Here is a 15306-nt window from a genome sequence, read left to right as displayed (position 1 = left end):
AGAGAAGCCCTCATATTAGATGGGAATCATTTATATCTACTTTTCCATTGAAGACTAAGAACCCTGAAATGTAAAATGTACAATGAAAATCTAAATGGAGATGCTGTTTGTCATTAAAGTAAAACATTCTTCTGTGTCACCATAGGTAAGTGTTCAGGGACAGTCTTGTTCTTGAAGTAAGGCAGGGGGCCATTCTAAATTTTAAACAGCTGTGCTAGTCTTTTAAAATGATAAAAAGATTGTAGTTCATTAAAAATGTCAAGTATTTAATAATAGCAATAGCCAGAAGTCATGAATATTACTCAATATGACTGAAATTAAGACATCTTCATGGATATCCAAGAAAAGTACAGGCAACTTTTCACTAAAGCTTATAAAATTAATTTACATTCTTGTTTACTAAATGATTACATGAATTTTGTAAACTATGGAGATCCCAATTCTCAGCTCCTTATATCAGAAGAACAAGAGTGTTTTTGAAAGTTCATAATCTTTTGATATAGAATCATACTGTGGATTTTGAAAGGCTTGATTTAGAGTATGTGTGTTCTTAATATATGTTAATTAATAAAACTGAGCAGTTTTTAATGTCTTCAGCTTGTGTAATTAGTCAAGCATTACCGTGCAACCAATATTAACCTGTCCCACCTTATTTAAAGTCGTAGGTAAAAGACAGCCACCTTAAAGCATCTGGGGACACGCGGAGATGACATCTCTAGTAATCCTTTTTCTAACTAGCTTTAAATCTCAAATAATTTGAGATCATGTTCACCATCATTTGTATATTGTGTCATTTTCTCCTTTTTGTAACCACTGGGACATTGTGGTGGTCCTAATAAGGATTATATATAGTATAGTTGAGAGTTTATTTAAACTATTCCATGATATGGCCACACTGGCGTCAGTTTTGTGGAGCCAGGCAGCCTCCAGGTATTTTGAACGATACCAACTGTTCCCGTATGCACATGCACTTGATAACAGCTTGCAAAATAGCAAGAAAATAGAAATTCCTGACGCTGTTCCCCTGCAGTACTTGTGGTCAGCTGTCCTTCTGCACCCCAGGTTGTTATTCTCAAGCACCCTTTCAACGAGACCTCATAGAGTTCACCCAGATCTCACTCATTTTTGTTTGAATTGAACAATTCACATTTCGTCCAGATCACCCGCAGCACTTCACCTGTGTTTGCTAATAAATGCGTGTGCCCCAAGTACCACCACTCTCTCTGCCCGCCTCTGGCCTTGCCCTCCACGAGGGGGTCTTCAATGATGAAGATGATCTGAATGTCTTTGAACTTGTTAAAAATAATTTCTAATGTAATTGGCCCCTAAAACTTTAAAAATTGACATTTGCTGTCTTTTTAGTTTATGCTCCGAAGAAGGGGTATTGTTTCAATAGAACAGAATCATAAAACCCCGCCAGTTAAGTTTTTCTGGGCAGGCTTATGGAAGCCAATGTGGAGGTATTTCAGAGGCAAGGAAATAAGACCACCAGGGACTTCTGTGCTGGTGCAGTGGCTGAGTCCTCACTCAGAATGCAGGATACCCGAGTTCAATCCCTGGTCAGGCAACTAGGTCCTACATGCTACAGCTAAAGATCTCATGTGCTGCAACTAAGACTCAAAAATATTTCTAAAAATAGAAATATTTTTCTAAATGATAGTGTAAACAAAGGAAAAGAAAAGGTTAGGGCCTAATTTCTACTCTCAAATCTCTGCCATTCCTGAGGCTGCGTCAGGTCTAAGCTCACCTGTGCGCCATACCTCACTGAACAGATGAGAAAATATCGGAGTTTACAGTCCTTTGTTGGAATTGCCTTACACCTTCCACAGAACAGAAGCTAAAATAATCAGTTATACAACGAATCACAAACACGGTCCTCGAGTTTTCGCCCATACTCATGGGCATACTCTAAAGCATGTCTTCTTTGCGGGCTCTGCCACCATTGTGTTTGGCTGAATTCACAAACCTGCTGTAATCTGTAGCTTCCCTGTCACTACTCTGAATCTCCTTTCCTGCTAAGCGTTGTCTCCTGACAGTAATTAAAACCTCCTGCCACTGCTATATCTACTGCAGCTGCTGGAACTCCCATAACTACCTTGGCTTCGTGGTTTGGCAAAGTATTGGCCTCCACCACCATAAGGGCCTCCAAGATTTCCTCTGTCCATGGGTCTGAAATTTGAAGATCGATTGTTGTCATTACCAAAATCACTGTAGCTTCCGCCGCCTCCAGAATTGCTCCCATCATTACCAAATCCATCATCAGAGCCACCTCCACCGCCACCGCACCCACCACCACCACAGCTGCCACCAAAGCCTCCTCGACCGCCGAAGTTTCTCCACAACCAAAGTTGTCATTCCCACCAAAGCCACCTCCATGGCCACCACCGAAGTTCCCAGAACCACTTCAACCTCTTTGGCCGGATGACATACTAGCCCACTCTTGCTTAAGTAGGGCTCTCCTTACCGCACAGTTGTGGCCATTCACAATGTGGTATTTCTGAACCTTGTCTACGGAGTCTTATCTTGTCTATGGAGTCATGGTCATCAAAGGCTATGAAAGCAAAGCCTCTTATTTTGCCACTGCCTCAGTCAGTCATGATTTCAATCACTTCAGCTTTCCCATACTGTTCAAAATCATCTCTTAGGTGATGTCCTCAGTGTCTTCTTTAATGTCACCAGCAAAAATCTTTTTCACAGTTAAGTGGGCAGACATCACTTTCCTGACAAAGGTCCATCTAGTCAAAGCTATGATTTTTCCAGTATTCATGTTGAGAGTTGAAGTGTAAAGAAGCCTGAGTACTGAAGAATTGATGCTTTCAAACTGTGGTGCTGGAGAAGACTCTTGAGAGTCACTTGGACTGCAAGGAGATCAAACCAGTCAAACCTAAAGGAAATCAACCCTGAATATTTATTGGAAGAGCTGACTCATTGGAAAAGATCCTGATGCTGGAAGACTGAAGGCGGGAGGAGAAGGGACGACAGAGGATGACATGGTTGGATGGCATCACATCATGGACGTGAGTTTGAGCAAAATCCTGGAGATAGTGAAGGACAGGGAGGCCTGGAATGTTGCAGTCCATGGAGTTGCAAAGAGATATGACTGAGAGTCTGAACAACAACAAAAACCCCTCTCTGTAATGCAAAAAGAAAGAACTAGCAGGAGAGTTCTACAAAGAGAATGCCTGAAAGGAGAGCATCAAATACAGGATGTGATTAGCATATCCGGTTAGTCTTGATTATCAACTACAGGTCAGGAACAGAAAAAGTAAAAAAGAGCCCAGAAAAGGGTGAGAGAAACAAGGAAACTTTTCCTTTTTTTTTTTTTAACTGCATCAGCTGCAGGTTGCAGAACTGAGTTTCTGCCTTTGAAGTTATTTTCTCAACATATGGATGGGGAGTTTGCAACATAAAACTGATGCTTAATGGGGCCCTGTAAGACTCCTGGGCCTGGAGGCATTTTTGTTCCCAGTTTCTTATAGGCAAGACTCCAGCCTCCAAGACCTTCTCTCAGTTTGAAAGAGTTGCTAATCAGAGGAGGTAATGAAACCACCTGAGGCAGATCAAAGGAGGCTTGTCAAGATTTGAAGACCAGATCTCCTAAGACCCTTCACACACCCTAATCTAGTCAGCAACCCCACCCTTTTGAAACTTTGCCAAGAATGAATACAAGACTGTTACTGCCTTGATCCTCATCACCTACTCCTGCCTGACTCTCCTACTCACCAGGGAGTGGGGTTCAGTTCTTAAACCACAAGCCTACTGTGTTCCCCCTTTGCCTGGCAAAGTAACACAGCCACTATATTTCTCCTCCATAACTCTGTCTCTGTATTTGTTTGGCATTGGTGCACAGAGAGCCAAGATTTTGGCCAAAACATCCCCAGAGAAGAGGCAGAGCAGGAGGAAGAAGACGAAATGGCAGCTTCACAGGTAAATGTCCCGTTCCTGGGTCTGGGGCTGTGTCTGCTTTTCCTCCAGCAATGCCTGGACTGAGAACCTGCAAACCTTTATTCTCTGCTTCTAATTTTTCTGCTTGGGCAGTTTGTTATCACCTTCTTCTTTTTTCCTTTTCTTACAATAGTGAAGACGGGCTGTTCATGCTGCTGCTCCCTTAGGGACCAGAGCTTGCTCTCCATTGTTTGTATTTTGGCTTTCTATAGAGCATGATGAATTCTCAACATGAATTAGTGATGTTCAGTGTTGAATATATATTCCCTTTGTGAGAGATCAACTCAGGGAGGCACTGGTATCCGAGATTCCCACCTGGATGTGATTTGGTGTTGGGATCCTAGGGAAGTAGGGAAAATGCTGTGATGAGTTTACATGTGGATGCAATTCAGCTGTTTAGAACAGGAGTAAGAAAATACCCTTGGAACTCGATGGGCCAGAATTTTTCAGAAAATTTTCAGAAATAAAAACAGTAGGACAGACCATCCTGTATATTGACAAGAAAGACATACTAATTAAATGTACTATTAGGCTACAGATCAGGGGAGGTATATATGAAGTGAAATTTGCTTAAAACTGACATTTTTTCATAATAGATTCAGATCATGGTTTCCATAATTTTGTCAAAATACCAGGCAATTATAATGCATTCTTCATGTACTTCTTACCCCGTGACCTCAGAGGTTCACTGGTTCAGGTTCTGCTATGAGATTCCCATGCCATGAAGTTCATATCTTTTCCTGTCTTGTCCACCAAAAAGACACACAATGTGAGAGTTGCGAGTTAAGTTTTATTTGGGACAAAATGAGGAATGCCGATATCGCTCAGAAATAGCTCTGAGAGACCACTCCAAAGAGGCAGTGGGGGGAGGTCAATATAGAAGATTGTGCTGAAGGAGTTCAGTTCAATCAAGCACCCATTTTACATAAGATTTTCTGCTAGGCACCAGGAGCTGCTGTCTGCATGAAGGGATTTAATGTTTTTACTGTTTTTCTAGATAAGAGGAGAAGCAAGGATTGGCATCATGAGATCAGTTCCTGAAAGTATCTAACTCTCTAAAGACTTTTTGCACTAGTTTCCTGGAGCACAGAGTGTCGGGACTGTCAGCTGCAGTAGCACAAAAAGAAAGTAAAAGTGAAGTTGCTCAGTTGTGTCAACTCTTTGAGATCCTATGGAGTGTAGCCTCCCAGGCTCCTCCTCTGTCCATGGGATTTTCCAGGCAAGAGTACTGGAGTGGGGTGCCATTGCCTTCTCCGTGTTGTTGTTCAGTTGCTGGTAAATGCTCTTGATAAGTGCCAATTTGTACTTGCCAGGCTTTAACCAAGGGCCTTAGAACAAAGAAGTGAGGAATGTGCCATGGAGAAAATCCATATGCTCTGAGTTTCTCTTGGCTTTGAAAAATGAGCACTCTTGTGTTTAGCAGAGATGCTGTGTTTTGGGAACGGGGGTTTTTGTCACTCAAATCCAGGTCTGATCGTTTCCAGTACACTCCACGTTCACATCACAAACATGGTCTCATCACATTTTTGTACTTTCCAAAATGTTTACAAGAATCATATTAGTGCTAATCTATGTTCAACTGTGTTAAATTTTAAAATAAAACTGTGCAAATGATACAGATTTTCAGTAAATTAAAAAATTCAGAACCAGAGCTCTGTTTTATTTTATATCATTGTGTATATTTGTACTCTCGTGTATTTACAAAAATAAAAAGAATATCATCCCCATAGATAGGTATATTGTTAACCAGTTAAAAATTATCCTGATTTTATTGAAATGAAAAGTTTTCTCTCTTACTCTTAATAAGTATATAGTCACATTTTAGAGCATGTCTGTAGGCGTGAACATGTTAACATGATTTGATCAATTATTTTTCCTGTTTTTTACATTCTTCACAATTAGAGAAACTTCTATAAATTTTTTATTAGAGTTGTCCTTGTGTTTTTGTCTGTGTTTTATTAGTTAAAGTCTAGAGTACATACACTGAAGTAGATTTAAGCTCTGCCATTTAACAGATGTCTGTTAGATATTGCAGAAAGGTGGAGCAGCAATATTACTGATTTTAAATGACTTTTATTGTACCTTCAAGACTCTATAAAAGATTTTAGAAAGATATATGGTATATAGTAAATTGTTGCTGCTCAGGCTATTAGACCTGTAAAGTCTGTAAAACACGTAAAGTTCAAAGTTAACTATGGATTCTTCCCTTAATATTCTACTTCATTGCTGTTCAAAATGGTCATTCGTGGAGCAAAACTTTCAACATAACTGGTGAAAATAAGCTTGTTAAAATCTGGCACATTGCCCCCCAGGCCCCCCTCCAGAATTCTTGGATCAGAATCTGCTTTTTAAAAATATTTCTTGTTTCTTTGATAAACAGTTTATCCTGGGTCATGTGAGTACAACACTCAAAAATAAATCTTCTAGTGTTGATCTAATTATTTTATGATTTCTCTTCCAGATCAGAATAGTTCTGAATGTTTTGTAGATCATATTTCATTCTCTTTTCTTGGGGTTGGAAATATGGTAGAAAATATTACTGTGTAAAAATTACATTATTGTGTTATACCAGTCATTCTCCTCAATCAAAACCAGTGCTCCAAACTTGGTGTTTTCATCTTGGGTCACATTAGGAAGTCTTCCCACAGCCACATGGCATCTGTACTTTGTATTTCAGGGATGGCTGACGTTCCAGGATGTGGCCATAGACTTCACCCAAGAGGAGTGGGAATGCCTGGACCTCGGTCAGCGCGAATTGTACAGGGACGTGATGTTACAGAACTACAGGAACCTGGCCTCCTTGGGTGAGGATAACTGCCTTCCAAAATCCCTTATCTGGGTTTTGGTTCCATCATTTCTAAAATGTCTTCTGAAATCTTCTCCTTCCCACAATAATTTCAGATCCCTGCTTTCTAGGGGAAAATGGGAATTTATGAGTTTAGAAAAAAGGCTTTATGATTCAATATGATTGTAACCTTTTGCTTCCTTGATGTAGTCTGCCTCCTTCAGTCTAGCTTAGTGGTAATTGTATAAGTTTCATAGTATTAAATAGCGGTACCCTCCTCTTCAAATCACATGTCCACTACTTACTTTTGCCTTAGTGGTACTTGACCAGAATCTCAGGGTCTGTTCTTTATGTATTTGTTAGTATTATAAAGCTGCTTTCAGTAAAGTATTTGGGGAAATCATTCTCTAGGCTGTATTAAGCACACTTTCTCTTCTCACCAATATGTATTATATTGGAAGCTGAAGAATCTTCTAGCAAAAAATAATATTTCTTTTTCTGATAAGCAGGTTTTGTGGTCTCTAAGCCAGACCTGGTCACCTTTCTGGAGCAAATGAAGTATCCCAGGAATATAAGGAGAGTTGAGACAACAGCCATATACACAGGTACATGTGAATACATGGGGCCGATGACTCAGGTGAGAGGTCCAAGGATCAGTGAGGAAATCATGCTTTGTCATGTGGTTTGGGAAGATCTGCTTCAGTCGAAATGATTTGGAGAATTCTGGATTTATTTCTGTTGCTGTGATAGACAGATACTGCTTGCCCCATTCTGTCTGTTGAATCATTTCTGAATTCACCTCCAGTGATTAGTTTCCTCATTCACAGTGAGAACTGAACCTCTCTTCTTGGTCTGTGACAACCTGCATGAATTGACAGCTGTTTGATTTCTTAGGGGTCAGAGGAAAACACATTTCTGAATAACTCTATGACACTCCTTTGAAAGTTTCTTTCTACTCTTTGAGACAAAAGCGTGTGAGTGGAGTTGCAGACACACTGCCAAAATTCGAGGAATAGTGGGGACACATTTGTTTCTGACTTATAATTTCTAAAACACTGAAAGCTACAAATACGACCTTATAAAATTTAAACTCAAATAATTTCACTGCATGAAGGAAAACCTCCCTAAAATGAAAGAATGCAAATCTCAGGCTTACTTCAAAGTCTCTCTTTTCTTTATATGAACTCATGTTAAATATGTTAAGTGTATTTGCCACAATTCCTCAATGCTAAAATAATTTAATATATTCAATTAGTTGAAAGAATTTTCAAATAAATTGGCATAAGAACTTACACATTTTCCACCATATTTTTAATGGTTGTTGCAAAGAATTATGATTTGTAGATTATATAAAGAAAAATTTTTAAAACGGTCTTATTGGGGTATAGCTGTTCTACAATGTTGTGCTGCTATACAGCAAAGACGCTCTACTCTTTTTTAGATGTCTTTCCCAGTTAGATCTCCACAGACCACTGAATAGAGTTCCAACCATATTTTTAAAGATTCATTTCTTATTTAATTACTATTAAGTTTACCCTGTTTCTTATCAGTGTCTCCAAACTTTGTCTTATATGCCCTCACTTTTTTTTTTTCTTCAACTAAGGCAGCAAAGAGATTATTTACTGTACATGTATTACATTTGGTGACAACTGAGAACAGAATTAGTCCAGAATGTCAGAAACCCAGGACAAAGAACCAGAAGTGAAAGTGTTAGTCACTCAGTTCACTTCAGTCACTCAGTCACGTCCAACTCTTTGTGACCCCATGAATCGCAGCACGCCAGGCCTCCCTGTCCATCACCAACTCCCGGAGTTCACTCAGACTCACGTACATCGAGTCGGTGATGCCATCCAGCCATCTCATCCTCTGTCATCCCCTTCTCCTCCTGCCCCCAATCCCTCCCACCATCAGAGTCTTTTCCAATCAGTCAACTCTTCACGTGAGGTGGCCAGAGTACTGGAGTTTCAGCTTTAGCATCAGTCCTTCCAAAGAACACCCAGGGCTGATCTCCTTCAGAATGGACTGGTTGGATCTCCTTGCAGTCCAAGGGACTCTCAAGAGTCTTCTCCAACACCACAGTTCAAAAGCATCAATTCTTCAGCGCTCAGCTTTCTTCACAGTCCAAGTCTCACATCCATACATGGCCACTGGGAAAGACGGACCTTTGTTGGCAAAGTAATGTCTCTGCTTTTGAATATGCTATCTATGTTGGTCATAACTTTCCTTTCAAGGAGTAAGCGTCTTTTAATTTCATGGCTGCAGTCACCATCTGCAGTGATTTTGGAGCCCCAAAAGATAAAGTCTGACACTATTTCCACTGTTTCCCCATCTATTTTCCATGAAGTGATGGGACCAGATGCTGTGATCTTCGTTTTCGGAATGTTGAACTTTAAGCCAACTTTTTCACTCTCCTCTTTCACTTTCATCAAGAGGCTTTTGAGTTCCTCTTCACTTTCTGCCATAAGTGTGGTGTCATCTGCATATCTGAGGTTATTGATACTTCTCCCGGCAATCTTGATTCCAGCTTGTGTTTCTTCCAGCCCAGCGTTTCTCATGATGTACTCTGCATAGAAGTTGAATAAGCAGGGTGACAGTATACAGCCTTGAAGTACTCCTTTTCCTATTTGGAACCATTCTGTTGTTCCATGTCCAGTTCTAACTATTGCTTCCTGACCTGCATATAGGTTTCTCAAGAGGCAGATCAGGTGTTCTGGTATTCCCATCTCTTTCAGAATTTTCCACAGTTTATTGTGATCCACACAGTCAAAGGCTTTGGCATAGTCAATAAAGCAGAAATAGATTTTTTTATGGAGCTCTCTTGCTTTTTCAATGATCTAGTAGATGTTGGCAATTTGATCTCTGATTCCTCTGCCTTTCCTAAAACCAGGTTGAACATCTGGAAGTTCACGGTTCACGTATTGCTGAAGCCTGGCTTGGAGAATTTTGAGATTACTTTACTAGCGTGTGAGATGAGTGCAACTGTGTGGTAGTTTGAGCATTCTTTGGCATTGCCTTTCTTTGGGATTAGAATGAAAACTGACCTTTTCCAGTCCTGTGGCCACTGCTGAGTTTTCCAAATGTGCTGGCATATTGAGTGCAGCACTTTCACAGCATCATCTTTCAGGATTTGAAAGAGCTCCACTGGAATTCCATCACCTCCACTAGCTTTGTTCGTAGTGATGCTTTCTAAGGCCCAGTTCACTTCACATTCCAGGATGTCTGGCTCTAGGTCAGTGATCACACCATCGTGATTATCTGGGTCGTGAAGATCTTTTTTGTACAGTTCTTCTGTGTATTCTTGGCACCTCTTCTTAATATCTTCTGCTTCTGTTAGGTCCATACTATTTCTATCCTGTATCGAGCCCATCTTTGCATGAAATGTTCCCTTAGTATCTCTAATTTTCTTGAAGAGATCTCTAGTCTTTCCCATTCTGTTGTTTTTCTCTATTTCTTTGCATTGATTGCTGAGGAAGGCTTTCTTATCTCTCCTTGCTATTCTTTGGAACTCTGCATTCAGATGCTTATATCTTTCCTTTTCTCCTTTGCTTTTCGCTTCTCTTCTTTTCACAGCTATTTGTAAGGTCTCCTCAGACAGCCATTTTGCTTTTTTCATTTCTTTTCCATGGGGATGGTCTTGATCCCTGTCTCCTGTACAATGTCACGAACCTCATTCCATAGTTCATCAGGCACTCTATCTATCAGGTCTAGGCCCTTAAATCTATTTCTCACTTCCACTGTATAATCATAAGGGATTAGATTTAGGTCATACCTGAATGGTCTAGTGGTTTTCCCTACTTTCTTCAATTTAAGTCTGAATTTGGCAATAAGGAGTTCATGATCAGAGCCACAGCCAGCTCCCTGTCTTATTTTTGCTGACTGTATAGAGCTTCTCCATCTTTGGCTGCAAAGAATATAATCAATCTGATTTCGATGTTGACCATCTGGTGATGTCCATGTGTAGAGTCTTCTCTTGTGTTGCTGGAAGAGGGTGTTTGCTGTGAAGCCTTTGCCCTGCTTCATTCCGTATTCCAAGGCCAAATTTGCCTGTTACTCCAGGTGTTTTTTGACTTCCCACTTTTGCATTCTAGTCCCCTATAATGAAAAGGACATCTTTTTTGGGTGTTAGTTCTAAAAAGTCTTGTAGGTCTTCATAGAACCGTTTAACTTCAGCTTCTTCAGTGTTACTGGTTGGGGCATAGACTTGGATTACTGTGATATTGAATGGCTTGCCTTCGAAACAAATAGATCATTCTGTCGTTTTTGAGATTACATCCAAGTACTGCATTTTGGACTCTTTTGTTGACCATCATGGCTACTCCATTTCTTCTGAGGGATTCCTGCCCACCATAGTAGATAAAATGGTCATCTGAGTTAAATTCACCCATTCCAGTCCATTTTAGTTAGCTGATTCCTAGAATGTCAATGTTCACTCTTGCCATCTCTTGTTTGACCACTTCCAATTTGCCTTGATTCGTGGACCTGACATTCCAGGTTCCTATGCAATATCGCTCTTTACAGCATCGGACCTTGCTTCTATCACCATTCACATCCACAGCTGGGTATTCTTTTTGCTTTGGCTCCATCCCTTCATTCTTTCTGGAGTTATTTCTCCACTGATCTCCAGTAGCATATTGGGCACCTACTGACCTGGGGAGTTCCTCTTTCAGTATCCTATCATTTTGCCTTTTCATACTGTTCATGGGGTTCTCAAGGCAAGAATACTGAAGTGGTTTGCCATTCCCTTCTCCAGTGGACCACTTTCTGTTCAGACCTCTCCACCATGACCCACCCATCTTGGGTGGCCTCACCTAGCATAGCTTAGTTTCATTGAGTTAGACAAGGATGTGGTCCTAGTGTGATTAGATTGACTAGTTTTCTGTGAGTATGGTTTCAGTGTGTCTGCCCTCTGATGCCCTCTTGCAACACCTACCTTCTTACTTGGGTTTCTCTTACCTTGGACATGGGCTATCTCTTCACGGCTGCTCCAGCAAAGCGCAGCCACTGCTCCTTACCTTGGATGAGGGGTATCTCCTCACCACCGCCCCTCTTGACCTTGAACGTGGAGTAGCTCCTCTCCGCCCTTCTGCACCCATGCAGCCACCGCTCCTTGGACCTCAGTCATGTGCAAGTCTTTGCAACCCCATGGACTGTAGGTCAAGAGTCTCCTCTGTCCTTGGGATTCTCCAGGCAAGAATACTGGAATAGGTTGCCATTTCCTTCATGTCATCACTTTCTGATTAAATCTGCATCAATATCATTTATTTTTAGATTGAAACATCTAATAAAACATGCTCAAATAAAAACACATGTGGTAAGAAGTGGCCTAAAGAATTAAAGGATTCTAGTATGTCTGAAAATGTTCTGTGTTTCCATTTAATACGACTTAAAGCAAAACTAATCATTAGATTGCCTGTCTCCTCTTCATTTAGTGGTTCTTGTAGCTTTCAATCTTGCTCCTTCCTCTAAACCATACTTCTTTGTCCTCTCATTTTGTCATATTTTCTGTGCTTGTGGTTTCCGTTCTGCAGGCTGAAGGATCTTAGTTGCTTTTGCTCTGGTGTGTGTCCCCTGGGGGTGAGGTTGGTCCAGAGACTTGTGCCCTTATCCCCTTGAAGGGGATTTTGTTTGATGTTATTGTGACCCAAGCCTGCGCTGGATATCGAGGGGAGCTTCCCCTTTGCTCTGTGGCCGTCACTGCCCTGTCTATGGTGGGGTCTGCTCCCTGGTTGGTGGAACAGAGCCCCCAGATCTGTTTCTGTGATTGTGATCTGTGGTCGAGGCAGGTGGGATTGGAGCACACCCACTGGGAGAGAAGCCACTGAGGATTGCTCCTCTGGGGATGTTCACCTCGGGGTGTGCCCTGTGTGTCACCTTCATGCCTTGTGCGAGCTCTCATGTGACCCTGGTTGGCACTGCCCTTGGCCCCACCTTAACCATGGGCATGATGGGACATGGCCCTGGTGTCTCTCAGATGTTGTTTTCACCAGGTCACCAGCATAGATCCCCTGAACTCAGGTCCCAGAATTGCATTCATCATGGAGCTGGACCCGCTGTGGTGCAGTAGAGGCGGCTCAGACTCCGGCCTGGCCCTGCCCTCTTGTGTATCTGTACAAAGGCTACAGCTGCTAAAGCTACACCTGCCATGACTGGGGGAGCCCTGGTTGTCCATTCAGATGCTCTGTAGGGGTGAAGTTACAAAGCCAGTTGTGGGTATAAAAGCATGGTTTGTGTAGCTGATACAAGAGATTTCAGCTTTTTTTCCTTATTCGGGTTCAGCTGTGCTTTCCCTCCACCTATACAATTGGCCCACCCACACGTGGCTGTTCCTAAGGCTGTCCCAGAGCACAGGAGTCTATGATATGTGGAGGAAATACATGGTAGAAGATAGTGGATGGAGGCTCAGTAGAGTCCACCTCAGTAGGAGCCCTTCCTAGTGCCTGGTGAGCAGGGGCCAGCACAGAGGGAGAGAGACTGCAATGGGCTTCTTCTTTGGCATCACTCACCAATGGCGCTCTGCGCTATGGTGGTTCAGGCTTCCTCCACATGCATTCCCATGTGTAGACCTACTCCCTCCCTCCCATCTCCTCAGGATGTCTCCTCACAGCCCACAGCAGTCCTCTGCCTGGGTCTGCTCTCCAGACCCCACATTCCAGCACCCAGCCCTTGTCTGCAGCAGTGGACACCCTCTCAGGCTGGGTGGTCAGGGCTGGGGTCAGTACCCTGTGTAGAGGTCTCACTCTGTCCTGCTATCTCTGACTCTTGCCGTGTTCTTTTCCCATAGAAAATGAGGCTTCCCTTCTGTCCCAGCTGGGCTCTCCCCCTCAGTGAGGAGCTTCCCCAGGTGTGGAGACCTCTCCTCTCTTCTGATCCCCCGAGAGTTGGAGGTCCCATCCCACTTCTTTCCTGTTCCTTTCCCTTGTTTTCTCGTCCTACCTGGCAAAGCAGAAATTGTTCTTGTTCCCATTCTTGTTCTTTTAGATTTCCAAGGGCCTCTGCTAGTGTTCAGCTGCGATCTGTGCATTTTGTTCCATTTCTGATGTATTTTTGATGTGACTGTGGAGAGATGAACTCCATGTCTGCCTAGTCTTCTGGCACCTTGATCCTTCCATCTCTATTTTATTTTTATTCTATCCTATGTTGTTGGTGGTGTTCTATCTTATTTATTTTTTTATTTTTTTAATTTCTAAACAAGTGAAGGGTTCACCAATTTTCTCTAAATCTTTAAGGATGTTCACTGAGAATAGTAGGTAAAATTACTTATTACTTGGTATCTTTCAGCTATGTCTCCACAAGATACCCAGAATTTGATGCCAAAAAATCCAGGGTTAGAAGATTTATCCTCAAAAGCAAACCTACAAATATATGAAAGATTTCACCTCAGAAACTTAAATTTAATGAAAAACTGGGAATATATGAGGGCATATGAAGGACAGAGAGGATGTTTATATGCACATAAAGAAATTGAGACAGTTACACATAATTCGAACATTACTGCAAAAACATATGAGCAACATGAGTCAAACTGGGAAAAACACCAATTTCAGTCTTCAACATCTGCCAAGAAGTATAAGATTTTAAGAAAAGATTTACGTCATTTTTTGAAACATACATGTTCTCTGAAGGGAAACGTGGAAAATTTGGAAGATAATCTAGTCTCTACTGCAAATACTTGTTCAAAAAATTCTCAATATAGGCTTAGATTAAACAAACATTCAAGCGTGTCTGAACACCAGAAATTTAACAATGAGGGGGAAAACCCACAATATAATCAATTTGAGGGATCCGTGAGCAGGGGGTCATTATTCTTCCCCCAAAAGACATTTTGTCTCCATTCCAAGATGTGTCATGTTGATAATAATGGAAGAGATATAACCCAACCATCACTGTTCAGTACATATCGTGATATGGTTAATACGGAACAACTTTCCATGTGTAATAAAATGAGTCAGGCCTTAAGTGAGTGCTCCAGCCCCAATAATTACCAGAGTATTTATGATGGAGTGAGAGGGTATTCAGGCAATGAAACTGGGTGTAAAGTTGAACGAGACTCAAACCTTATGAAACATCAGGGAACTGAATCTTCACAGAAGGATTCTAAAAGTAATAAATGTAGAAATACCTTTTATCAGATATCAGGTCTTCCTCTATGTAAGAGTACTCATACTGGAATGAAGACTTATAACTGTAGTGAATATGGTAAAAATTCTAATCTGTCTTCAGAACTTATTCAAAAGCAGACTATTCAGAATCCACAGAAAGAAAACAAGTGTAGGATATGTGGGAAAGTCTTTAGTAAGTCATCCAATCTAAGTAAACATTGGAAAATCCATACAGGAAGGAAACCTTTCAAATGTACAGATTGTAGCAAAGCGTTTAACTGTCGTTCACGTCTTACTCAACATCAGCGAATTCACACTGGAGAGAAACCTTATAAATGTATAGAATGTGGCAAAGCCTTTATTTACAATTCAAGTCTTATTCAACATCAGCGAATTCATACTGGAGAGAAACCTTATAAATGTGGAGAATGTAGCAAAGCGTTTATCCGTCACTCATTTCTTACTCAGCATCAGCGA

The 15306-nt window shown here is 41.4% G+C and overlaps 1 protein-coding gene across 1 annotated transcript; it reads left to right on the top strand.

The window, feature by feature from the left end:
* Positions 1–1193: 1193 nt before the first annotated feature.
* On the top strand, positions 1194–7315 carry LOC138991722 (zinc finger protein 525-like). Its single transcript, XM_070387103.1, has 3 exons — positions 1194–1208; positions 6623–6749; positions 7257–7315. The coding sequence occupies exons 1-3, from the start codon at positions 1194–1196 to the stop codon at positions 7313–7315; spliced, it is 201 nt and encodes a 66-aa protein (XP_070243204.1).
* The last annotated feature ends 7991 nt before the right edge of the window (positions 7316–15306 follow it).

This window comes from Bos mutus, chromosome 18, assembly GCF_027580195.1.
Source record: "Bos mutus isolate GX-2022 chromosome 18, NWIPB_WYAK_1.1, whole genome shotgun sequence".
NCBI classification, from domain to species: domain Eukaryota; kingdom Metazoa; phylum Chordata; class Mammalia; order Artiodactyla; family Bovidae; genus Bos; species Bos mutus.
Note: the sequence above shows the minus strand (reverse complement) of the source record. Positions and strands in the feature narration are given on the sequence as shown.